Below are 26,924 nucleotides of genomic sequence, written 5' to 3'. Positions count from 1 at the left end.
TGGTGAGACAAGACTCACTACTGATGGACTCCATTTTAGATGGAGAAATAACTCAAAAGATGATACTGATTGGATGATTTTAATGTATCTGAATTACCACATTGATATTGTACCCTCACTAATTTAGTTTTAACCATTCATTTGACAGCTACAAATTGAATCATTAGATCTCTAGATGAGGCTATAATCCATTTACAATGGGACCTACAGCTAAGATGATCCGGACAGGCATAGATCTATGCAACGCTAAGGTGTAGGATAGATGAGCTGCGACCATTTTGAACATTTTGACAAACTACCAAAATTTTCTAAAAGGAACCAAAGCCAGCCAAGTGGGTGTGACCCTGACCGTGGGGCCACCTTGATGTATGTGTTGTATATCCATACCATCCGTTTTTCCAGCTCATTTAAGGGTATGAGCCTAAGATTAAAGTAGATCCAAATCTCAGGTGGACCACACCATAGAAAGCAATGGCAACAATGATGCTGCAGTTGAAACCTTCCTAGGGCTCACCATGATGGTTTTTTCTATCCAACATGTTGATGAGGTCACACAGACTTGGATGAAGGGAAAACACAAATATCAATTTGATCTGCAACTTTTGTGACCCTGAGAAGTTTTCAATGGTAGGTGTTCGATTCCCACCATTTTCAGTGGTGTGGTCCACTTGACCTTTAGATCTGCCACATTTTCAGGCCCATGCTCTAAAATGACCTGACAAAATGGATGGATGTTGTGGATATAACACATGCATCATGGCAGGGCCAAGGGCCCACCCACATCGCTGGTTATAGGGTCGCAGCAGCAAAGTCACATCCCCTCGGCAGTGAAACCGCCGGTACCCACCTCTGTATTGGTCAGTGCAAGAAAATCTCCGTGGGCCCCACCATGATTATGTGTTTTATCTACTTTGCTCATCCATTCTGCAAGATAGTATTAGGACATGAGCAAAAAAAATACAGCCGATCCAAATCTCAAGTGGACCAAACCACACAAAATAGTCTGTGATTGAACGCCCTCCATTGAAAACTTCTTAGGGCCCTCCATAATTTTTATTTGCCATCCAACTTGTTAATTCGGTTACACAAACACGGGTGAAGGGAAAACACAAATATCAGCTTGATTAAAAACTTTTGTAGCCCTCAAAAAGTTTTTAATGGTAGGCGTTCCATCACGATGGTTTCCCACCATGTGGTCCACCTAAGATTTAGATATGCTTCATTTTTGGGACAATGTCCTGGAAAAACTTCAATAATTTTGACACCATTGAAAACTTTTTGGGCTGGCAGAAGCTTTAGATTAAGTTGATATTTGTGCATTCTCTTTATCTAGGTTCATGGACCTTATGAATATGTTAGATGACAAATAAGCATCACAGTGGGTTCTAGGAAGATTTCAATGGTGGGCATCATTGTCCCCCTTGCTGTATTTGGTGTGGTCCACTTAAGTTTTGTATCCGGTTCATTTTTTGCTCATGCATTGGGACTGAGCAAAATGGATGGACAACATGTATATAACACATACATTATGGTGGGGCCCTTTGGCACTTATTAACATGTAATAAGTTTGTCACGTTAACATGTAATAAGTTTTGAAAGCCTGGAAGGATAATATTATATTTTTAAAATGTCGTTAGCGATAGTTTCACCAACAACCATTCAAAGGTTTAAAGAAAAATCACTTATGGCATTAATCGATAACTGTTAAGTAGAGAGCAGTCGCTAAAAAAAGAAAAAACCTCACATTTAAAACTAGCATTAACATTTTTGTCTTTACTAAACACCCTAAATTTCCAAAATCACTAAAAATCACAATTTTCAGTAATAGGGGATGAAATTAAGTTTTACCAAATGATACCTAAGTCTAGCTCTGCGTAATTTTCATGATATTTCAAAATGATTTGGTGCCCCCAGACACCTTGTATGATTGCTAGGTATTTTTTTTTAGCAGGCCAATAATTAATTTCCAAGTGGCACGCTACTATTTGGGTGTCATGCATTTTATTGTTGAGTATTGATTAAAATCTATGGGCCCCAAGATGATATGCGTGACTTATCCATGTCGCCCATCCATTTTACCGGCTCATTTTAGAGGACGAGCCCAAAAATGAGGTAGATCCAAAGCTCACGTGGACACACCACATGAAATTGTAGGAATTGCGACATGCACTATTGAAAGCTTAAACCTTCATAAGCTCCATAATGATGATTATTTGTTATCCAAATTGTTTATAAGGTCACACAAACATCAGCTCAATTCAAAACTTATGTGGCCCCTAAGAAGTTTTTAACATTAGGCATTTAATTTTCGTTATTTACTATGATATGGTCCACTTGAGTTTTCAATCTACCTCATTTTTTAGCTAATACCCTAAATTTGAGGCGACTATCAAAAATACAAAAGTAAATAATCATTATTTAATTCTTCCTATTAAATTATATCTTTTAAGTCTCAACAATAAATTTAAGAAGAGAGAAAGGTGAAAATAATCTTATTAGACCCAAATGAGCAAACTAGATAATCAATAATTAGTTCATGAGGTGAGGTAAAAAATGGAGTAGATTTAAATGAATGGGTTAAATAGCATATAAAAACTATTGATGGGCGGTAGAAAAGTTTTGAGGGTGGGCGTTCACATCCCCACCGTTTAATATTTTGTGGCTCACCTTAGCTATCAATGAGAGTGCTTATTGAATAAAAGTCCCAAAAAATAACTTAAAACGGATGTGACCTCACAACTCAGGCATTGTACCATCCGCCTACAACAAGCGTGGTAAAGGATGCTGGACGTGGATTGCCTGGGACAGTCGAAGTGGGGGCACCATGAAGTTTGTGAGAAATCCATCCCATTCGTTGATTTTGCAGGATCATGTTACGTTATGGGTCAAAAATGAGACGAATGGAAAAAAAATTAATAAAAAATGGGTGGGGGAAAGTCTACCGTTGAAACCTCTCCTTGATGCCATCCATACCGTTCCTAATTTCATTCTACTCAGATGAACTGAAAACACAAAAAAATTAGCCATGCGGCCCAATGTTTCAACGGTGGATGTTCAATCCTCATTGTTTCCTGTCATGCAGCCCACTTTAATTTTGGATCTACGTCATTTTTGGGATCATGTCGTAATATGATCTGGCAAAACGAATGGACGGATTGGATTTCTTACAAACATCACGGTGGGCCCCACCTGGCTCCCTTTTGCTGGCAATTCCTCCCCCTTTCTCAAAGAAACAAAGATAGGGAAATTAAAAAAAGAAAACGAAGGAAGCGGGCTTCAAACCCTAAAGAAACCCTTCTCCTTCTCTTGAAATCGCCAGATTCTCATTCTCCAAACACACGTACGTCTCTCTCTCTCTCTCTGCGCCGTCGATCTGGTGGGTCGTACCTTCGATCGGTGACATTTCAAGAAAGCAGAAAGGTGTGTTCCCCCCTCTTCCTCTCTTTTTGAAAAATTAGAACGTTTGCCGCAACCCCATGAAGTTCCCTTGTAGTTTTGCCTGTAAGTGAATTACAGGTGAATTTCTTCCTCCAAACACCACTTCCCAATAAATTGATTTTGTGAGGTTTGATTCTCTCTCCCATGTCTCTTCTTTAGAAATCTGGGCTTTCCATCTGGTTGGATATGATGCTTAAATGGTATGCCCCAAAAGAAAAAAGAAGAAGAGGAAAGTCTCTCACATCTCAGGTGGGCTACAATGTACAAAGTAAACTGATGGTTAGGACATTTTTTTTTCTAGCCGTCCATTTGTTTCATATGCCGTGGCCCACCCGAGTTGTAAAATAGCCTGATTTTTAGGACAGGAGATAAACTGACCCACCTAATGCAAGGCTTAGATCAAGCAGACATGGTACATATTGTCACGTGTGCCTGTGTGCGGATGGGCTGGGAAAAGGCTAAAATAGAATTTGCCTGCTATTCGAAGAGATCAAAAAGCCCCAATTTTTTTAGAGGAAAAAAAAAAAAAAAAAACTTAGAAATTGTGTACTTGGAATGCAAGTAATTCAAATTAGACAGTCCAAATTACAGATCCCAGTATCTCATTCTATCTCTCTCAAAAAAGAAAGGGGATCCCCGTTTAGATGTGTCATGAACAAAAAATTATGCTTACTCGAATATTTGACTATTGGGATTCGGGATATTTATTGGACAGTTAAAATGGAAAATATCCAATGGTCATATTTCAACAAACAAGTGCAGGTTAGGATACTTCAAACTAATCAATTTTGGGACTGTGACTCAGCGATGATAGTGGGTCCCACAATTTAATTGTTTTAATTTGTGTTAATGTCTGCCTCGTGTATATTGGGTCAAACAATTTAATCAGTTTAATTTGTGTGTTTGTATGACTCGTGTGAGGATAAGGTCCTTTTCTTTTTTTGGGAAAAATCTCAAAAAATATTGGAGTGAGGATCCCAAATGTCTCTCTTTTTTTACATGTATTTGATGGTGTAACAAGCTATTCTTTAGTAAAATGTTGTTTGTCGAGCAGGGTCAACTTAACATACTGAGTCGACCAAATAGGTCCTAACTGACACGGCCCATTTTTTCACTAAGGATCAGTTCACCCCCTATCGCATAAAGGGAGTGATTGTTTCTTTACAGATTGTCCAACACGTAACTGTTTTTCAATACCATGCTTGAGCAGGCTATATTTTGTGTAGACCATGCATTTGGTGGTCTTCCCTGTGCATGAACCGTAGTATAAAAAGAAAAAAGAAAAAATGCACCCATAAAAGTTTTGACTTCAGACTCATGACTTGTATGCAAAATCAAGCACCCCAAGTCCAACCCACTTTGTTGCAACAGATTTCTTGCTAAATTCTTTCCATTATTAGAGATTTAAATTATGTAGGTTTCAAGGCCAAAACTGGGCAGGATGGATCCAATCGGTAGGACCCAACGACCTGTAGAAACGGGTCCAGACCCAGTTTGGGTTTTAAAATGTAGCTTAAAACTATGTTGTAGATGGGACAGATTGGTGTTTCCTAGTTGTAATTGTTTGTTTGAAGCTGCTTGTGTTTTTGTTTTCTTTTAACAAAAATTCCTGTTCATAAGAAAAGCTTATCCCAATTAGCTGACACCAAAAACCTATTGAATGTGTTCTTATTCAGATATATATATATATATATAAATAATTATTGGTCCAAGTGAAGATACCTCCTTCTGTATTGGTCAGTTCTCTTGAATAAATTCAGATAACCTTTCATGCTATTTGAAATTCTAGATCTCCCACTTTTTTGCCGATCTTGGTTCATCTCCTACCACAACAATTCCCTTATTTGAGGATCATCTTACCTATATTTTTTCAAGAGCATCATCTGGAAACTATCAATTTTGAAGTAATTATATTTAAGGAATGGATGGTTGGGATTAAACTTATGAGCAATACTATGAAACTCTCTCTCTCTCTCTCTCTCTCTCTCTCTCTCTTTTGTTTAAGGGTAAATAGAATTTTTTATTAATGATCCGCTCAACTAAGCAGAAAAAATACAACCCAAAAAACATTACAAACTAAGCAAATACTATATCTGCATTTATAGTTTTTGCCCTTGATATCCATTCTGTGACATTCCTTTTGGATTTCCAAACTATTTCCTTCCATGATCCTTTCTTTTTAGGAAAGCATCGCCTATTATGTTCACCCCATATATTTTTTTGGAGGATCTTCACTCCATATATCCCATAAGACCGCTATTATGACCATGATTCCACTAGCTCTCCCTTAGGAAGCTTTCTACCGTGCCATACCTTTAATAGATCTTCGATAAACTGAGGCATAACCTAGAACACTCCAAAGCATGCTAAAAAGGGGGACCAAGCCTGACTTACAAAGGAACAATACATGAAAAGGTGGTCTATCAATTCCACCTCACTCATACGCATAAGGTAAATGTTGGAAAGAATCATAACCCTTTTCTGCAAGTTATCGATAACTAAGATTCTCTTCCTCCCCACCAACTAAACGAAAGCATCCACCTTAGAAGGGATTCCATAAAACCAAAACCTATGAAAGAATTCTCGTTTAGAAGATGGGAATGAGTGATCACGCTAAAGAATTCCCTTTTATGAAACTTTGAGAAAGAGTGATTAGCAAATACTAAGGCATGAGACGGATGTATTAGAAAATCAGTTTGGTTTTATGTAAGGGAGGTCTACAATTGAAGCTATTTTCCTACTTAGCTATTTTCTCTCACTTCACTGGGCTCTTTTCCATTTCCTGGTGCGCTCCGGAGTCCGCCGCGAAGATGCTAATGGCTTGGGATGGGGTTACTCTCGGAAACAACAAATTGCAGATCTGGCGTATGTCTATTCTCGCTATTTGGTGGGCGGTTTGGCAAGAAAGGAATGAGAGATTCTTCAATAACCGTTCTTCTACAGCTGCTACGATGGGGGCTAGGGCTAAAAGGATGATTTTAGAATGGGCTATTAATGTCAAGAACTTGTCTAGTGTTGATTTTACTTTTTTAGGTAGTTAGGGGCTTTCTGCTATCTCAGCAGCTTTGTGCCTCTGTTTTTTCGCTTTTGCTTTCTTGTTGTTTGTTCCCCCCTTTTTTAATGAATCTCTGATCGTTGCTTATAAAAAAAATAAAAATGAGAAATATAGGGAGAGGTGGAAGGATCTCCACATGGTCTTTATTGACATAGAGAAAGCTTGTGATAGGATCTCCAGAGAGTTAATCAGGTGGGAAAGAAAGGAGTTCCAAGAGGGTATGTATGCGGAAGCAGTTACAAATGTGAGGAACACTAAGGGAGAGACAAGTGAGTTCCCAATTACTATAGGCTTGCATGAAGGGTTGGAATTGAGCCCGTACCTTTTCGCTTAGTTATGGACGAGTTAATGAGGCATCTGTAGGAAGAAATCTCTTAGTGCATGTTGTTTGTAGGTAACATAGTTTTGATTGAAAAGACAAGGGAGGGTGTAAACACAAAGTTAGATTTATGAATGGAGGGTGTAAACACAAAGTTAGATTTATGAATGGAGGGTGTAAACACAAAGTTAGATTTATGAAGGGGTGCTTTATAATATGAAGGATTTAAAATTAGTTAGACTAAAATAGAGTATATGGAGTGCAATTTTAGTAACAACATGAGTAAAAATGAGGACTTAGTTAAGATTGTTGACCAAGAAGTTCCCTAAAATTACCATATTCGATATTTTTGGTCGATTCATGAGTGGAGAGATTGGGTAGGATGTTGCTATAGAAGTCAAGCGGGGTGGAAGAAATGGAGATGTATCTCTAGGGTTTTATTTGATCGTCCTTTACTATTTGTACTTAAACCAACCATGCTTTAGGGCATAGAATGTTGGGCAGCTAAGGAACAACATGTTCATAGGATGCAATGGAAGAGTATGCACTTGTCCTTGGGAGGAAGAATTACTTTAAATAAGGTGGCAATGTCTAATCTTCCGGTTTACTTCATGACGATTTTCAAGTGCCTGAAAACGTTTTTGAATAAATTAAAAAATATCAGGTGGGATTTCTTGTGGAAGGGAGTGGAAGAAAAGAGCAAATTCCATCTTATGAAATGGGAGGATCTATGTAAGACTTGAGATCAAGGGGGAGCAGGATTGAGAAGTTTGGAGATAATGAATTTGGCGTTGTTAGGAAATGGGTCTGAAGGTTCTTTGTGGAAGAGGATAGCATGTGGAGAGTGGTGGTGGGTAGGAAATATGGGATGCAAGAAGGGTTAGATGGTCTAGGTCTTCATTGTTGATTAAGTCTTCATATCTTTGGAAATTGGTGGTGTCGTTAAAAACAAAGTGTGGGAAGGGTAAGTTTCTCTTTGGGAAATGGTGAAAAGATTAGGTTTTGGAGGATGTTTAGTTGGGGAAGCAAAAGTTGAGTGCAACTTTTCCCCGACTTGGAGGGATTTCATTAGAGGCAAATATAATGGTTGCAAGTTGCTTTAGTCTTCTGGATCCTTACTCTTGCTCTGGTGGTAAACTCTTAAGGAGTTTCAACACCTGGTCAATGGTTCGAGTGTCCATAGGTGGTGAAATCTCACTAAGGCGTGAGTGTGTGGGGGGTGTGTGCATGTGTTAAAATTATTTATTTTTTTTATTTTTTTTAAAAGTTGCTTTAGTTCTCGTAAGGGCTGATATTAGTCCAATTAGCGGCTGAGATTGAAAGTTGGGTTGAGGGTTGATGAGTGACAAATGTAAGGGCTGTTTATACAAATTTGGAGGGGGCTTCTGTTTTTCCTTTCTCATTATTGTTGAATGATTGCTTTTGGATGAAAAGAGGGAACTTTTCTCTTACTCTTTGCTTATTACAAGTTGGTAGTGACTTGGTACATCCATTCAATTGCAGGTTGTGTCAATCTTGTTAGTTTTGATGACTTCTCTCACTTTCTTGTCCTTCGATATCTACTCTCTAGATGTTAGTTCTATTTTTGAGATGCTAAATAGAGAGGTCAGTAAATGTGTAAATGACACTCTAATCAACAGAACACATGTTGAAGAAGATCCATATCCATCACATTACAACGGAACAACATTTGTGAGTGCCATTCTAAAGTCTTGATTGTGGATTGGCATGCTCAAAACATCACACTGATAGGACAATCCTAATCATTCACTTTCAACAGTTCAACTTGCACTGTCAATCAATTTTCTTTTCAACCATCCATTTTAATGGGAATTTTAGACATTCAAGATCATCTGTCCATTGTATATTTAAGCCTTGCCCCATCTATCGAAGAGCCCAAAAATTGAATGGTCTGGATTGGATATACTTGTATGCTTCATATATGGTGCATGCCAAGGCCATTGTGTGTGCATAAGATCGTGGTGTGCCTTTCATGATTGTTTCCACCCCTTCCCAATAAAAATTGTTCTTAACCAATGAAAAGTGTGTGGGCGTAGGTTAAGTCACGACACTAGCAAGTAAATGGAACTATAAAAACACTGAAAATGTTCCATTGAAAACAGGTAGAAGCAGCTCCAAGACAGAAAAAGAAAACCTAAAGTAAAGAAGGAAAGACAGAGAGAGAAAGAGAATGGAGAAAGGAAACACGCAAGAGATAAAGCATCTGGAAGACTGCTCTGTTTCCAAGTAAGCATTGTTTCTGATACTCTCTCTCTCTCTCTCTCTCTCTCTCTCTCTATTTTCATTAAATAGACAAGGTGAGAAGGATTGATAGCTTCCATATACAAATGTTGCAGGAACCACTTCCTTTATCAACTAGGAAAGTTGGGTTCCAAACCCATCCCATGTTTACTCCACAATTTATTTGTAAAATCCAAGTCAAAATCTGCCCAATGACAAAAGTCAACTAGCATATGTCATACATGAGTTTCTGGGAATGTCTCACCCACAACTAGTTGTAGATGAGAAAACCATGCAACTGGCTGCGTATGGGGCCCATGGTGTGTGCAGGGCATTTAACCCATTGAGTGGAGTCCCCCCACCATGAAAATGGGGTACCCCAGAAATCAGGCCCATCCAGTCATCAGGTGGGTGACCACATGAATTTTGAGGGTTTTTGGGTGGTTGTCCATTTGGTGTGGCCAACCCAATGATTGGATTGGCCTGATTTTTTGAGACGCCTCATTTTCATAGTGGGATGACCGTGTTGGACAGGTTGGCCTTCTGCACGCACACCATGTTGGGCTCCACATGCTGCTTTTTTTTTTTTTTTTTTTTCTTTTAACACGCACACACCCCCACACACTCACGCCGTAGTGGGATTTCACCACCTATGGATACTCGAACCCTTGACCGGGTGTTGAAACTCCTGAGAGTCTACCACCCGAACAAGAGTAAGGATCTGGGCTCCACATGCTGCTAGTTGCACAGCTTTCTCATCTACAACTAGCTGCTGCTGAGAAGTTCCATAAATCCAGTCTTCCTTGTGATCTTGCAACGATGTGTGGGATGTGTTGATGCTCTGGTTTCAGCCAGGCCATCTACATCAATGCCCACCCGATGCATTGCTGGGAGTGCATTTGGCTAGGCAAAGGGAGTGTTTGAAATCCAGTGATAACCAAGACTTTTGTTTTTGATGTTTGCAGTGCTCTAGGCACGTGGGTGTTCTCTGTTGCAGGGGCTCTGCTGGCGATTCCAGTAGGGATACGGCGGAAGTCGTTGGCACCCCTTGTATTCTTCGGCACTACTGGCACTATGCTTGATATTATCATGGGCATAAGTGCTTGCGAAAGAGAACACGCAGAGCATCAAATGAAGCTTTTGGAAGCGCAGAATCTCACAAACGATGCTGTAGTGGAGACTGAAAGCGTACATCAACAATAATGGCTCTCTATTCAGTTCCTCCTGTGCAATCTCTCATATCCCTCTTCGTGCATCTCGTTGTACAAAAGCAGAAGGAATCACACTTCTATTGCCCTGGATATCTCAATGCCTTCTTTCCTTTGCTTTTGCCTAATCTGAATTACTTTAAATTGGGTGCCTTTCTCAATGCTTGAATTTCTTAGAGCCAGTTTGGAATCTTTGGACCTACCCCAAATTGGGAATGCGGTCTAATGCAATTGAGCCCATCGGCATTTTTGCGGGAACAGAAATGGTTGTTGCTGCCGCTGTTTAAATGGCCTGCATTTAGTCACTTGCCGGAAAGGCGGGATGGTAGAGCTGGAGTAGAAATGAGAGGATTTTGAGCATTTGGCTGTCTTGATGATTTCCATCGTGAATGCTAACATATTGAAAGGATTGTTGTGGCCAATTATCAGGATATGCTGGTAAGTTTCTGTTTTTCTTCTATCAAAATATGTAGCTTGAAAATGATCTAGTGGGCTAAGAGTAAGGATACCTTCCCATCCATCTCATTGCATTTGTATTTTCTGGCATCCACATCACCCATCTAGACCATTCATTAGATCCGGACTTGACATCCGATTCGCTGCTGTGCAAAAATCATCCATGATTGAATCTATATTCTATGTACAATCTTGTCCATTGGTTTTTGCAGGCTGCTGACTGAATGGTTTGGATCTTCTGAGCACTATGGGTTTTTCAAGGCAGGACATGAAAAGTGGGTCAGGTCAAATGGACGGTCCGGATCAATCTGCAACTAGGTGAATGCGAAGGTTCACATACACACCCACCTCCAAAAGGCCATTATCCAAGCTGCGTGGCAGTTGGGCCGCGCTGTGATGGTCCACCAAAGTCCGGCTTGCTTTGGGCTGAACCTTGGTTTCTGTAAGTTGGATGTTATTGGCCAGATGACTGCTTTAGCCGTACTTTGATATGAAGCATTGGTTGTGAGCTCGTTCAACCATTAATTTCTTTTATAAATGTGGACCACCTAATGGAAAGATTTGGGCAAGGGAGAGTGCCGATGAGTGGCTTGGATCATTCTCATGTTAGCACACGTGGGAGAGATGGCCCCAAAAACAAGGGTACGCGTAGGATGAGTACTTGATACACGTTCTTCCCAACTCCTGCGAAAATCATTGGGAGTCTGGCAGACAATCACCATTTATACTCATGCATACATGCATTGCGGTGCACGGGGTACGAATAGACTTCAATTCAACCATTCAACTCGTGGGGCGTTTTGTTAGTTTTATGGTAGCCGTTGAGAAATTTTCCCTAGCTGTGAATCCAGAATTTGGATGGCTGGTATGGATTTTTATGGTTGCCTTGTACGCAATGTGAATCCATGGATCATGGATTCTCATGCTCTGACTACTTACTAATAAGTTTCTCATGAGGACCTGCTTCTCATGCAATATCCGCCGTCCATAGTTTGTTACCACAGCGAACTCTCTGGGTACGCTGAAAGGTGGGACGCACATATCACTATCATCCATCATAGACTTGCCCCATGAAAGGTGGGACCCACCTATCCTCATCAACGTAGCTTTGCCCCAGCTATTTTAGTCACCATCATTTATAAATTGTGGCCCACCTACTTAGTGAAGTGGCGTGATTATTTTCAGCAGGGCTTCTATGCTGTAGGACCCATCTTAGGGATGGCTGGGATCGTGCACCCAAGTGGGACCCACCTTTCTATTCTCTATTTTCCTCAGCAATGATTAGGCCAGGGCTGCCATGGCCACCTCTTTTCAACAAATAAAATCTGGTAGGAAAGGTTTGCTAGGCCCGCACGCTCACATAGCTGTCTGCCAATGTGTTTGTGTGGACATCTAAGCCATGTATCAGGTGGAAACTACCGTGCCTATGATTTGCTCAATCTCCTCTGGAAACACATGGATTGAAAAAGGTTTGCTACAAGGTTGTTGGGAAATTATTCATTTGCATCCGAACCCATGATAATTACCATTACGTTTAAGCTGTGTGGGGCCCACCTTCGATGTGTATGTGTGTAGAATCCAAACCGTGCATCTGGTGAGGTTCATTGAAACGTGTCCATCCCAAGAATCATTTTATCGAAGACTTGGGGGGTACACAGCACAGAGAGCAATGTTCGGTATATTTATTCATTTAACACGCACTCACATCACTGTGGGATTTCCCCAACAATGGGTACTCAAACCCATCACCTCCTCCTCAAACTCTTGTGAATCTACTACCGAGGCATGAGTAAGGACTATAGGGTTTTGGGATCTAGGCCTATTTGGCATACTTAGACCAATGAGATACCATCATGTGCCGATACTTCATGTTAAATGATGGGTAAAATTCTACTCACAAATTAAGAGCATTGTTTACACATGATTTGGTATGACCAAATCAAGCGGTCCAAGAGACGTCACATGGTAGCCGTGCCACATGTGGTATAGATGACTTCAAAGAAGAATTAGAGACATATTTGAGAGAAAATATTAAATATTAGAGCTTTATTAAAAGTATTTTCCATAAAGCAAAATTTTTGTTAAACCAAGTCTCTCTATTCAAGGATTAAATGCTAGAATTTTATAAAAAAAAATATTTCTATCTAGCATTAAATGCTAGAACTTTGCCAAAAGCAATTTTCTACTCATGCCACAGCCAACAACTTTTTACTATAGGAGACTAGAGATGTGAAGACTTTAATCAACACACAATCCAAAGTGAGTCTCTTGTACCGTAGCTATAAGCGATATGCTACTTGATGTAAAAGAATCAAAAAGATTTGCATAGCTGAACGTCGAGATCTTTCACGATGTTGCAAACTGCGTAAGACCACCACCCCTCAGAAGCCCATAAAAGCAGCAATCGAAGAACAACTCAAGGCCTCATGCCAATACAACCAACCAACACTTTATTTATCCGTCAACCATGAGAAATTTATCACTTTTATTTTATTTTAGTTTAAGTTTAGTCTCATCGTTGCTAATAGCATGGGGCAACTAGTTTTTAGTTCTTAGTTTATCTCTCCACCCTTCATTAACGGCATCTTGCTGGCTCACAAGGAAAATCATTCAAATTTGAATGGAAGGTTGTAGGACTTCCCTACTACATGCTAGGTGATTCCGTTGGCCATTTCGCCACGAAGTTTGGTCCACACTAGACAAAGAATGAATAATTAATTTATGACCATCTTGCCGTGTGCTTAATTCTAACCAAGACCATGAACAAGTTGTCACCTCCCTTGTCATGGAGCCCGGTTCTAACCGAGCAACGAAAAGATTATCGAAGATCCGCCCTCCATCGATCATTTTGTCACGAGGCTTCATTTCGACAGAGCAACGAACAAGCGACCATCCTCCACATCACGACTGAGCCGACACGAAGCTCAGTCCCAATTAGGCAATGAACGGATCACCGTCCCTCGAGTCAATCATGAGTGTCATTATTGTAAAAATCATTAATATAAAAATATTTTTGACTTACATCTTTTTTCTCTATTTTATCATTGAACTTCGGTAGCAATTTATATTAAAAGAAAAAGTTCTTAAGTTGTAGACTCATGTCTATCGTCACAAAGCAAAAAAAACTCATTCAAAAGGCTTAGCCTCTTACGCTTCCTCAAATTGCTTGAACAAAGCAAAATTTAGGTGGCCTAGACGACCCTGGTTCCTGTGTCCAGTCTCAATTTGCCTGTCCCCGTAAATGAGACACCAACAATTCAATCAACCTTTGAATCAAGGTACGACCTCACATCCTCCTCACACACACATGAACCCAATTTAGGCCCTCCGCAAGTTAATTATAAAAAAAATAATATATATATATATATATATATATATATATATATATATATATATAAAGGAAAGAAAGAAAAAGGAAAAACACAATATTATTAGATCCTATTATCGACCCACAAAACAATGGTGAAGGGAGACATTCGAATGAAATGAATTAAATGATCAAAAAGTCAAAATTCCAATATGCTGCATGGCTAGGCAAAAGGTTTGGATTAATGAAACATAACCCCATATATAAACGGTTACAATCCTGATGTAACAGCAAACCTTGTAAGGAAATAATAGAGCTAGAGTCGAAACCATCCATTTTCTGTACATGTGTGGCCCACCTAATGAGCTGACCAGCCTAATTTTGGGCCAGCTCATCTACCCGTCAGGTCCCAATTGATGCACTAAATAAGGCACGTATCAACCTCATGTGGCTACCCCATGTGAACTCACAGCACGGGAATTTAGAGTTTCAGGCATGATTTTACCCTGAGAACATATTGAGGAAGGGTGGAGGAACATTCAATACATACCATAAACGGCCATGTGGGAGAATATATTTTGCTGGTATATTTGCTAATTCCATGATTCGAACACTTAAACCTTCCGCTCTAATACCATGTCAAATCATCACTTGATCTAAAAGCTCGAACCTTTAGAGAAAGTGGTTGTTTGAGTGTTAAGGTCCCTTTGATATACATTGATATGCCATCCTCTAATACCTCGAGTTTTTAGAGAAAAGTGGTTGTTTGACATGGAATCAAAGCGGACGTGTTCCAATCCCAAGAGCAACAAATATACCTTTCACCTCTTTCCACTTCAAGCCATTTCTATACTAAAAGACAGTTTGCACAATCTCATGATGGGGGTTTCTGGTTTACCTGGTGTGTATGTGTGTGCACGCTAGCAGTCTACATATGCACTGTCGATCTGAAGCACACATCAGGTGGGCCATACCTAAGAAATGGAAGGTATCGATATTCATTGTGCTAAGAAATCTGATCAAGTTAATCCCTTCTGTCAATTTACTATGCAAATTGGGAACAATGCATACGCATGACAAGCAATAGGCCTTCCATGTTGAATGTGTTCCATCTTGTAAATTCTGCCTAATAAGACTACCATTGGCTTAATGCCTACTCTGTCCTGCCCCCAAAATCACATTTCTTGGTCGATCATGGCTACTGATTGAAGGACGTAGATTGCAGATGGAAAGGTTCAAAAACCCATCAAACCGAAGGTGGAGTTTTTTGGGGCATGCCCCATCTAAGATAGGCTCTAAAAGATGAATGGCATGGACTCGAGAATGCAAGACACTTGCACAGGGACTCGGATTTGGCAGTGACCCCTTCAGCAGTACACTTATCAAGTGAACCTGCATTTTTAATGTTACACTTGCCAAGATTTTACCACTCCCTATTTTTGAAATGTCATATTTATCAAGCCCATCAGTAGACTAACATACCAACCTGTTGTGGCATCAACAAACAACTCTGTTCCTTTCTGGAAATGGCCAAAACCAGGTCATGAGGAAATTATAAGATCCTCAACCTAAGGACATGCACAGCTTATACAGGTTTTCAGTTCATAGAAGTGAGGCCCAAAGCTTATGATCTACACCACTGCTCTGTTGGTGCCCATTGTGGACAGACCAAGCCCCAGTGACTCCAAGACTGGACTGTAGCCATGAAAGTTGGGTCAATTTTCAGTTGAATGTCACCCATTGCAGCATTTGATATACTTGACCATCTACTTTTACAGCCACACGCTGAAAGGTTAAGATTATACCATTGAAGAAATTTCTGGGGCAGATTCCATCCATAGTAGGCTAAGCAGACAAACACTCTGAATCTAAAACAGGAACCCCACTTACACAAACTGAAAACCCAAGTATTCTATGGATTTCTGCAGACCGAGGATCATACAATTCCTCTTAGACCATTAACTCTGTTGATTGGCAGAGTTGATGAATAAATAAAACAATAAAAACCCCGTTTGTTGCCAGGCCAAGATCATCTTACAAAGAAAATAATATGGCAGGTTTGGTAGAATGCTGAATCTTGTTAAGAACTTAGGTTTCATGACATAGAACATTCCAATATCTTCAAAAAAATGGAAAACAATTCTCAAATTTTACAGCAGGGTATATGATTTAGCATATACACCAATAGGGGATATAGAGTAGAGGCAGTAACACAGATACATCTACTCTACGTTATTATGATCCGATTAGTACCTTGGTCAGCCACAACTGAACATGATTTATGAATGACACTGAATATAATCAGCATTTACATGCATTTTGGTTCATATGTAAATACAGAAATATGGAAAGGAAAAGCACCCAGGCATAGGATTTTAAGATGCTACCTGGAAACTAATTGTGCTGTGAGCTGTCTCGTGAGGCCCACCCGTTCTTCTGAAGCAATTCTAGTTTTAGATGATTAGCTCGGACGTACAGCATCAGGAATTCAATCACAGGCAGCTGCATCCATCCATCTCCTCCTCGGAATGCTTACTGGCCAATGTATTTGCAAAGAAACTCTGAGAAAGGGACAGCACAAACCATCTTGGGTCATCTGGAACCCTTGTACAGCTTGAACCCAAAAACCCGAGGAACATAATTTTGGACTGGCTTCACTGGCTTTGCAGAAGGGTAGGTCATTAAGTATAGGTGAGGGAATGTTGTGCCTATGTAAGCACCATCCATATCTGAACAAAATATCAAGAACAAACAGAAGTGGAGCATATTGAAGATATTGACACAGATGATAATGTAACTAGACATTCAAGACCATTTTGAACTTCAAGTTTTCATTGCCCAGCTTGTAGTCTGTCCAATCCAGACATGGTTCTCAGTCTGCCACATACCTAGAGATATCCTAAATCAGCTAACTAGCTCATTGAAGCACACAGTAACGCTAGAACGAACAAATCTGTGCACCAAGATGCATGCATGGAATCATGTCAGATTGGTCAATTTACCATGTTCCGCATTAAAATCCATATCCTGAACCAGTTGATTAGGCTAGGGGTCATTTGGTACCAAGCAATGTTGAGTCACAGACAAGCTATCTTGCTCATGCTGACTAGAACAAGTCCGGGCCTAGGACTAGCTATACTGGTGTTGTTTGTCAAGCACCCTAGACCAAGAAAAGATAATCTGGCACATGGGGGCATGTGCACATTGACAACTTGGCATTGACATGTGTGGTGCTTGAAAATGTATAGTGACCCATGTGGAATGTGGGGTGCTTGAAAATGTACAGAATGTGGCACATGCAGTGCTTGAAGATGTACAGTGGAAAATGTGGGGTGCTTGACAATGTAAGGTGGCACATGAAGGGCACTTGAAGGTCAAAGACGGACAGACACATTGGCACATGGCAAATGTAGTGTATGTGTACCACAACTGGTTGGTCAGCCATGTTGCATAACCAGCATTTGCGATATCGATACCTGATACGAAACCCCCAGGAAGTAACTGGAATTATTGGTGTTGATGATATTTTCGCAACATATCACATTATATCAACGTTATATCGATACAATGCGATATATCGTTGATATATAAATTGACGATAGTATCATTGATACATCTATACTGATTACTGACATTGTATCACAAGGTCACTTGAATAAGTAGAGGAAAAAAAAACTTACGAAATCCATTTTCATCAAGTTTTCAACTTTTAATCCATTCTTTCCATTATTTAGAGAAAAAAACTGGTTTTTTTTTTTTGCAGAAATCAGGATCGGATAGTGGGTGGGCCGATTTTCAAATGATGACTTTTTTCCACTTTGATTCTTTTCTTCTCTCTCTCTCTCTTTTTTTTTTTTTGTAAATCACTTGGAAACAATAGACTAAGATGGAAATCCATAATTTCGCAGGCTTTGCATGCTCAATCATGAATTTCAGCATCCGATTTGGGGATTAGGACATGTTGGAGGCTGATCTACAAATTGAAAGAGGTTTACAGATTTTTTTCAATTATTAAAAAAAATAATAATAATAATAAATAAATAAATAAATAAAAACTAAAAATATTTTGTTCAAAACATCTAGTTTGATCAAGAGGTTATTTGGCCTTTAATTTCCAGGTGTTTACAAGTGTTTGCTGATATTAATATCAGTTGCACTTTAATTTGCGAATTTGGGGAAATTGGAAAACATCCAAAATTTCCTCCATTCCACCCATTTAAATTGCAAATACAGTTATGGAAAAATCACATTAGACATGTTAGAGGCTGATATATAGATTGACGGAGATGTTTGGATTTTTTTGTAAATAAAAATAAAAAATGCTTTATTTATTAAAAATATTTTTAGAAAAATTCTAGGTGTATTTCCGAGTCAAACCATACACAGCACAGGTATATTTCTACTTCTTTTGCTTTTGAACATATTACTCATGTTTTCATACATTTCTTAGATTTATAAATGATATGAATTTATTTTGAATATAGTTGCATCACTTTGGTTAGACAACGCATTGTTTAGAACACTGTACAAAGGAAACCTATTACGTGCACTTGTTTTTTTGTGATCTTTTGATATTTAAGTGTGTATTGATATCTTTTTTAGCATCCCCGGAAGTTCCATTGAAGAAGAAGGGGTAGAGGTCTGTTTTCTGCCTAAAATTGCATTCCACACTTAGAAATCAAAAGATCACAAAAAAAAAAGTAGGCTTTCTTATTTTTACATCTTATTTATGGAAGTCAGTGGCTACGTTAAGGGGTAAATTTAAGGAGGGGGTGAGCTATTCTTTGGGAAATGGAGAGAGGATACGTTTCTGGGAAGATATTTGGCTAGGTTGCATGATGTTTTTCCAGGCCAGCAGGAATTTCGTTGAAGGAGAATTGTTCTGATAACGCGATGTGCGTCTCTAGTGGGAGAAGGGATGGTTTGGGACCAGAAATGGAAGATTTCGTCAACCTCTTAAAGATGTTACGCTATGTGAGGCCAGTGGTCGGGGATAAAGATACAATGGTGTGGACCAGAGAGAAGTCAGGCCGATGCTCCACAAAATCTCTGTATAGACTATTCAATGTGTCCTCTTCGGAAAGTCAGTTTCACCATACAGCTTTTGTTTGGCGTTACGGGGCTCCATCCAAGGTTGTAGTTTTGGCCTAGTTAGTGGGGAACAAAAAGGTGTTAACAGTCGATAATCTTTGCTGATGAAAGATGGTACTTGCCTTATTAGGGAGGGGGTAGAAGAAAAACACATATTTCACTTAATGAAATGGGAAGTGTGCAAACCCATTAGATTAGGGGGGTGCGGTTTAAGAAGCTTGGAGAATATGAATCTAGCCTTACTAGGAAAGTGGATTTTGGAGATTGGGGATGGAAGAGTGTAACCTTTGGAAAGTGGTGGGTAGGAAGTATGGGGTAGATAAGCAAAATATTCTTCTTTGTATGCATCATCACTTTGGAAATCGGTGGCTTTGGTGAAAACAAGTTTTTTTTTTTTAGGAGGATGTTTGGCTTGGTACTAGGAAGTTAAGTAGTGTGTTTCCCTATTGGCTCGTATTTCGATAGACGCAATTATTTCAGTTGATAGTTGTTTCTCTAATGTTGGTGAGGAAACTATTTGGGTTCCCCCTTGTAGAAGAAATTTGAATGATGAAGATGTGAAAGATCTAAACAGATTACTAGATATGCTATCTAAAGTCCATCCTATAAGCTCGGAAGGAGATTCGATGATGTGGTTAAAAGAAAAGTTAGGCAAGTTTTCAGTAAAATCCTTTTATTTGATGATTGGTGAGGGGCCGAGCAAGTATGGTAACCCATATTTGGCATTATGGCGCTCCTCCAAGGGTGGCAGTCTTAGCTTGGTTAGTGGGAAGGAATAAGATTCTAATGATTGATAACTTGGGCAAGTGGCAAATGGTTATTCCGAATGTGTATCTAATATGCTATCAGGATGAGGAATCAGTTGACCATCTCTTCCTTCATTGCAATTTTGCCACAAACGTGTGGGAGAGTTTGCTTACATTGTTCGGAGTCTCATGGGTTATCCCAAACTCCATTGAGCAAATCTGGCACCTTTGTTTAATAGCAGGTATATGGAGTATTTGGATGGAAAGAAATAGTCTCTTCACGAATCGAAAGGGCGAGATTGTAAGTGTTCAACAGAGCGAAACAGGATTTTATAGATTGGGCAAGAGCCACAAATTATATTGTAACCGATCAGTTTCCTGCATGGTGACTAGAGTTGTAATTGGTTTTTGTTGTTTACTATTTTCTTTGTAATTTTTTTTAGGCATCAGCCCTATTCAATAAAGAAATCAGTGTTTCAAAAAAATAAAAAGAAAAGAAAAGAAAAAGGAAGAAAGATATTAATGCCGAATGTATGTAGTATGTGTATGAAAGATGAGGAGACAGTAGACTATCCTTTTATTCATTGTTCGTTTGCTAATGAGCTGTGGGACAGCTTTCTCACACTGTTCGGGGTATCATGGGCATTGCTAGAAACGATGAGGAATTTCCTTATAGCTTGGCCATGGGGCCATATGGAGGTTGTCCCTGATGGCTCGAATTTGGTCCTTATGGGAGGAGGCGGGCAAGTTTTGGAGCTTTTCGGGAAGAATCGAATGTAATAGGCTGGACTATTGCTTTAACTAGCTCTGGACCCTGTATTGGGTAAAATGAGGGTAGGTGCGAGTGAGCGTAGCCTCGATAAACAAGGGAATAATGCACATTAAGTAATGAGTGAGCGAGGCTCCTTGGGCTGCATTCTAAACAATAAGCCCAGCTCAGTGAGAGCTAGCACCCTAAACTAAACTATCTTCTAAATAGCAAGTGCATCCTTGCCTCCTGGGTGAAGGCTCCATTGACTGCCCAACAAATAGTGAGCATTGGCTACACAAAGAGCTATACATTGGGCAATGAGTGTTGCTCACATAAAATGCACACTGGAGGGGGAATGCCGAGCACTGATTATATCGTCCTCCAGAGGATGAGTGGCCATGCAAGTTGCCCACAAAGCATAGCGTAGGCCATACAAAGCATGCACCAAACAATGGGCACGTAGGCCATATGAACTGCTATGCTCAAGTGCGAAGGGGTTGGTATTGGCGTGCATTCTGAATCGCCGGGTCGTTTGACGGCATGTATTTAGGGTGGATTGGAATTAAGGGTTTTCCAAATACCTCCTTTGGTGTTGATTTTAAATCGCAAGCTTCAATTCCAAAATGCAACCACTCGCAACGGATGAAAATCCAACTGTTGGAGGATTGCTATATAAATGAGACATTTGCACTCCTCTCTCTCTCTCTCTCTCTCTCTCTCTCTCTTCGATGGAGATATCCACGCCACCTGCAACCATGATCCGGCAAGAGAAGTTGCCCACTGCAACTCCGATTCGGCGAGACAAGCTACCCGCAACAAAGCTACACCATCCTCAAAATCTGCTGCCTCACTACATCTTGCCTCTCTCCATCTCTACAAGAAAGCTCCTCACCACCTCACTATGGTGAACCAACAGTTTAAAATTTTCTTTTCTTTGCTAAAACAAATGTGAGCGAAAGTGGCCTGGGCTTGGGTGCCCCCACTATGATTTTTACGTGAAATCCACTTTGACCATATCGTAAGTTAAAGTCTAGGGCTAAAAAATCAGGCAAACCCGAGCTTCAAGTGGGACCAACTAAATGAAACAATTGGGAGAGTGATGTCCACCCTTTATTCTTACATGGCTCATCTTAATGATTATATGAAAACTAATCCAACCATAACATGATTGTTGTGATAAACCAGGCTCGAATATAATACAACTTTGTTGTAATCCCAAAACTCAACAAATCCGGATAACCCTAGGTATTAGAAATTTGGATCTAATACCATCATCGATCCGTGCGCTTTGTGGAAGCACGTTCAACGAAGATAGAACAATCACAATAACTAGAATAAACAAAACAATCAAGGAAACAAACACAAAACACGCCAAGATTACATGGAAAACCCTTGCAGGAAAAAACCATGACACAAAGCGACAAAGATCTACACCATAATCAAAATCCTTAAAGAGTTTATACCACTCACCTTCTTCGATTACAAAATCACCCAATCTCCCCTTGCGATACACGCCTAGGAAAACCCTAGCCCCTTGAGAAAATCTCTTCCCAAGCCCTTACAAGTGTAGAGAACCCTCTCACTTCGCAAAACCCTTACCCTTGGAGAGAAAACACATGTATTACTTAAGCCCAAATCACAAAGACTTAAATACCCCGATTTAGGCTAAATCGCATAACGTTGTCAATGGGACCGATAGGTCCCCTTCTCTGCAGTTGTCTCCTAGCTAAAAGTCTCCACGTTGTCAGTTAGATTGACGTTGTCTTGTTTCCTGCTGCAGACTGCACAGAATCCAAGGCATCCGCACAACAATCTCCACCTAGACTTGTATTCTGCTAAGTCACCCTGAAGATCTCCTGTACTCGCCTCCACCTTGAGCGTAGACACTCCCTGCATCCTCCACCCGAAACGCAACTCCATTTGTTCGCTTGTGCAATAGTGCCCAATCTCATCAATGGCTAGTAAGATTGATTAAGCCCAAGTAGTGCTTGAACTTGTCTGTAGTCACCGTCTTTGTCAACATATCCGCGGCATTCTCATTCATATGAATTTTCTAAAACTGAATCTCTCCTAAAGTAATGAGTTCACGTATCTTGTGGAACCCCACATCGATGTGTTTGGTTCTCGTATGATACACATGATTCAATGCTAGATGGATAGGACTCTAACTATCACAATGCAATCGAATTTCCTCTTGCTTCAACCCGAGTTCTCCTATTGGACCCTTCAACCATAATGCCTCCTTAGACGCTTCCATCGCAGCCATGTATTCCGCCTCTATTGTCCAATCCCCTGCATAATCTAAAATCACGTGGCCTATAACTCCACTTGAAGCTTCATGCCCCCCAAACATGATTCTAGTGTCAATTGTGCCCATGAGATACCTGACAATCCACTTAATAGCATTCTGATACTCTTTTCCTGGATTCGCACATATTTCTTGACCACACTAACTGCTTGTGAGATATCCGGCCTCGTGCAAATCATCGCAAACATGAGACTCCCCACTGCACTCATGTACGGCACCTGTGACATGTATGAAATCTCTTCTGTGCTCAGACACAGCCTACCTGACAACTTAAAGTGACCTGCTTGAGGTGTGCTAACGGGCTTAGCACTTTCCATGTGGAACCTCTCTAGCACCTTCTGCACATATCCCCTCTGAGATAGCCACAGCTTCCCAGCCTATCTGTCTCTGTGAATCTCCATGCCTAGTATCTTTACAACGCACATATCCTTCATGTCAAGCTCATTGCTTAACAAAGACTTAAGCAAGAGTATCTCCTTCTTGTACTTTGTAACGATCAACATATCATCAACATATAGCATCAATAGAATATAGGACCCGTCCTCAAGCACCCTTTAATGTACGCAACAATCATACTCACATCTGATATAGCCAATATCCACCATGTAAGAATGGAACCGCTTATACCACGACCTCGAAGACTACTTAAGCCCATACAATGACTTCTTCAACCTATACACGTGATCTTCCTTACCAAGCACTTTGAATCCTTCTAGCTGCTTCATGTAAATAACTTCCTCCAAGTTGCCATGAAGGAATGTCGTCTTCACATCAAGCTACTCTAATTCCAAATTGGATTCCGCTACCATAGCCAATAGCAACCTGATTGATGTGTGTTTCACAACCGGTGAGAAAACTTCATTGTAGTTTACTCCTTCCCTCCATGAGTACCCCTTTGCTACAAGTTGTGCTTTGTATTTTTCGCCCTCTTTCTCAGTTAATGCTCCATTCCTTCTGAACACCCATTTACACCTTATAGCCTTTTAACGTTTTTGGAAGTTCCACCAACTCCCATGTATGATTCTTGTGCAAAGATTTCATCTCCTCTATCATAGCTGACATCCACTTGTCGTCAAGCTGCTCCAATTCCAAATTGGATTCCGCTACCATAGCCAATAGCAACCTGATTGATGTTTGTTTCACAACCGAAGAGAAAACTTCATTGCAGTTTACTCCTTCCCTCCATGAGTACCCCTTTGCTACAAGTTGTGCTTTGTATTTTTCGCCCTCTTTTTCAGTTAATGCTTCATTCCTTCTGAACACCCATTTACACCCTATAGACCTTTTGGAAGTTCCACTAACTCCCATGTGTGATTCTTGTGCAGAGATTCCATCTCCTCTATCATAGCCAACATCCATTTGTCGTCATCATTTCCAAACTTAGCCTCTTGAAAGGTGGAGGGATCTCCGCTCCCTATAAACAATGCGAAATAAATCATCTCCTCGAACACGTATCGAACAGGGCTATGTGGTTCTTCTCTCCTTGTTCCTGGCTATACTTTCTTAGGTATCCTACTGATTGTTTTGGTCAGTTTCTTGCTCTTGCTAAATTTCTTCTTCAGTAACCAGCTCAACTAGCTCCAACTGCACCGGCAATCTCTCTGCCTCGCCATGTGTTTCTAACTTCCCTACGGCATCCTTGTTGGTCGTCAACATCGATGCCCCATTGAAAACAACATCTCTACTAATGACCACCTTCTGAGAAATTAAATCCCAAAGCTAGTAAGCCCTTAACACCTTCCTCATACCCGACAAAGATACACTTTCTAGATTTGGGATCCAACTTCCTCCTTTATCCACTCTGCACGTGAACATATGCCAGACACACGAAGATCCTCAATCCTGAGTAATTAACATCCTTCCATGTCTAGACTTCCTTTGCAACCTTGGAGTCTAGCATTGTAGAGGATGACCGATTCACAATATAGTATGCCATGTTCACCGCTTCTGCCTAGAAGCTTTTAGGCAACCCCGCATGCAACCGTATACTTCTCACCCTCCCCAATAGAGTTATGTTCATCCTCTCTACAACCCCATTCTGTTGTGGGGTCCCAAGAGTTGAGAAGTGCCTTGTGAGGCCATGTTCCTTGCGGAATTTCTTAAATTCCGCCTCTTTGTACTCTGTACCGTTATCTGACCTGAGACACTTAACATGCCTCACGATTTTCATTTCTACTTCCGCCTTTCACTCCTTGAACTTGGCAAACACCTTAGACTTGTGTTTTAAGAAGTAGACCCCAACCTTCCTCAAGTAATCGTCTATGAAGCTCAGGAAATATCATGCTCCCTTAAATAGTACTATCACCTGCCCCCAGACATCGAAATGTACGTAATCTAGCACCCCATTGCTAGTATGTGTAGCAGGCTTGAACCATACCCTGCATTGCTTCCCATAAATGCAATGCTCGCAAAAATTCACCCTCACGCCTTAACTCCCTTAAACAGTTTCCATTTATGGAGTTTCATCGTACCCCTCTCGCTCATATGCAAGGTGCTCCATGTTCGTTACGATACGCCCATAAAGGCTGATACGTATAGGTAACGGCCATGACCATTACGTGATACGGGGGTGAAATGGGGCAGTTGGCTTTTTCGGACCATAACGGCCGTTATGGTGGCCGTAAAGGCCATTACGAGGCAAAACAAAGGTTATCCCTGCAACGGTCGAAAAACGACCACTTTTTTCCTTATTTAAATCCATTTCTCTCCTCTTTTTTAACTTTCTCATTCCAAAAACTCTTCCAAATCATTTTACAACAGATTTCGACCACTCTTACTATAATTTTAAAGATTAAAACCGTAGATTGAAGTGATTTGAGAGAATAGAAACTCCGAGGGCCTTCTTTTTAAAAGATTGAAAAAGTAGTATTTATACCTTTTTTCTAGTTCTAATACTTAATTGTGATGTGTAAACATTAGATACATACTAATCATGTTCACAAATTCACTAGACAGCCGATACAACACTCCCACCAAATGGTGGACCGTTACACTATCATAAACATGTTCAAAACAAAAATACATATTTGAAATATTTACATTATTTTGGAATTTCTAGATAATTTTTCAGAATTTTTTAGGGAAAAGAAAATTTTCAACCGTTGCGGGGGTTGTAACGGTCGTTAAGCCCCAGTATCGGCTGTTATGGCCGATACCCGTATCGGTAATGGTGGTGATCGTTACGGCCACGAAATACCTTGCTCATATGCCCTAACCGCATGTACAACATATTAGTGTCATCTGTGCCAGATTCCACGTGTGAGGTGGTGGCAAGCAGCCTCACCTATAACCATGCTCACAACCACCTTATACAGATTTTTTGTCTTGTCCCTTCATTAACGCCATTGCACCTCTGATGACCTTGATTACACCGCCAAATGCAGTGAATGTGCACCCGTTCGTATCTAGGATGCCTAAGGATATTAAATTCTTCTTCAAATCTGAGACATGCCTAACATCACCTAGAGAGTCCATAAGACTCCATCAAACATTCTTACCTTAATGGTCCCTATTCTGATGGCCTTATGTGTTGTGTCATTCCCCATCAGAACACTCCCACCACCATAGGACTTGTAGAAATCAAACCAAGTCCTATCCGGGCACATATAATACGAACATCCTGAATTGAGTATCCAAGTATCAGTAAGATGATTCGTACCTGAGAAGACCGAGAGATCACCTTTTGAGCTCTCTTCCACTATGCTAGCCGATTCACCTATGTTCCTTTTACCTTTGCTTTTTAGGTCATCATTTTGACAGTCTCTCTTGAAGTGCCCCTTCATGCCACAATAGAAGCATCTGTTCTTGGCCTTTGATTTCGATTTAGACTTTTTCTTCCTATCAGACTGAGATCGCTCTACGAATCTCCCACGTTCCTGACCCTTCCACCTGAGAGTCCTCATCACTTGACTTCTTCCTCTTCTTATTCGAAATGAGAGTTGTTGTGATTCCTTCTAGCCTCAGTATTCTTCTCATACAGAATAATAGTGACGAGATGGTCGTGT

General features: G+C 40.3%; 2 protein-coding genes across 6 annotated transcripts in view; one reads left to right on the top strand and one right to left on the bottom strand.

Moving 5' to 3' along the window:
- The first annotated feature begins 3,235 nt into the window (after positions 1 to 3,235).
- Positions 3,236 to 10,422, top strand: LOC131246481 (uncharacterized). Of its 4 annotated transcripts, none has more exons than XM_058246655.1 (3): positions 3,236 to 3,340; positions 8,936 to 9,059; positions 10,019 to 10,422. In XM_058246655.1, the coding sequence occupies exons 2-3, from the start codon at positions 9,004 to 9,006 to the stop codon at positions 10,254 to 10,256; spliced, it is 294 nt and encodes a 97-aa protein (XP_058102638.1). In that variant the 5' UTR covers positions 3,236 to 3,340; positions 8,936 to 9,003; the 3' UTR covers positions 10,257 to 10,422. The 4 variants fall into 4 exon arrangements, with proteins under 4 accessions (XP_058102638.1, XP_058102637.1, XP_058102639.1 ...); XM_058246654.1 differs by having other exon boundaries at positions 3,268 to 3,420; XM_058246656.1 differs by lacking the exon at positions 3,236 to 3,340 and adding an exon at positions 3,494 to 3,516.
- Positions 10,423 to 16,101: 5,679 nt separating this feature from the next.
- LOC131246480 (putative casein kinase II subunit beta-4) overlaps positions 16,102 to 26,924 on the bottom strand; it is a 40,046-nt gene continuing 29,223 nt past the window's right edge. For both annotated transcript variants that reach the window (XM_058246653.1, XM_058246652.1), the window contains exon 5: positions 16,102 to 16,753. In XM_058246653.1, coding sequence (XP_058102636.1) covers positions 16,617 to 16,753 — 137 coding nt within the window. In that variant the 3' untranslated portion in view covers positions 16,102 to 16,616. The remainder of the gene's footprint in view (positions 16,754 to 26,924) is intronic.

This window comes from Magnolia sinica, chromosome 5, assembly GCF_029962835.1.
Source record: "Magnolia sinica isolate HGM2019 chromosome 5, MsV1, whole genome shotgun sequence".
NCBI lineage: Eukaryota > Viridiplantae > Streptophyta > Magnoliopsida > Magnoliales > Magnoliaceae > Magnolia > Magnolia sinica.
The sequence above is the reverse complement of the archived record's forward strand: the minus strand, read 5'-3'. Positions and strand labels throughout refer to the sequence as shown.

What these genes read in the sequence shown, in the direction of transcription:
- LOC131246481 (XM_058246655.1), top strand. Translation starts at nt 9,004, where the DNA reads ATGGAGAAAGGAAACACGCAAGAGATAAAGCATCTGGAAGACTGCTCT. An exon ending in GAAGACTGCTCTGTTTCCAA is followed by an intron (nt 9,060 to 10,018) that starts GTAAGCATTGTT and finishes TGATGTTTGCAG; the next exon opens with TGCTCTAGGCACGTGGGTGT.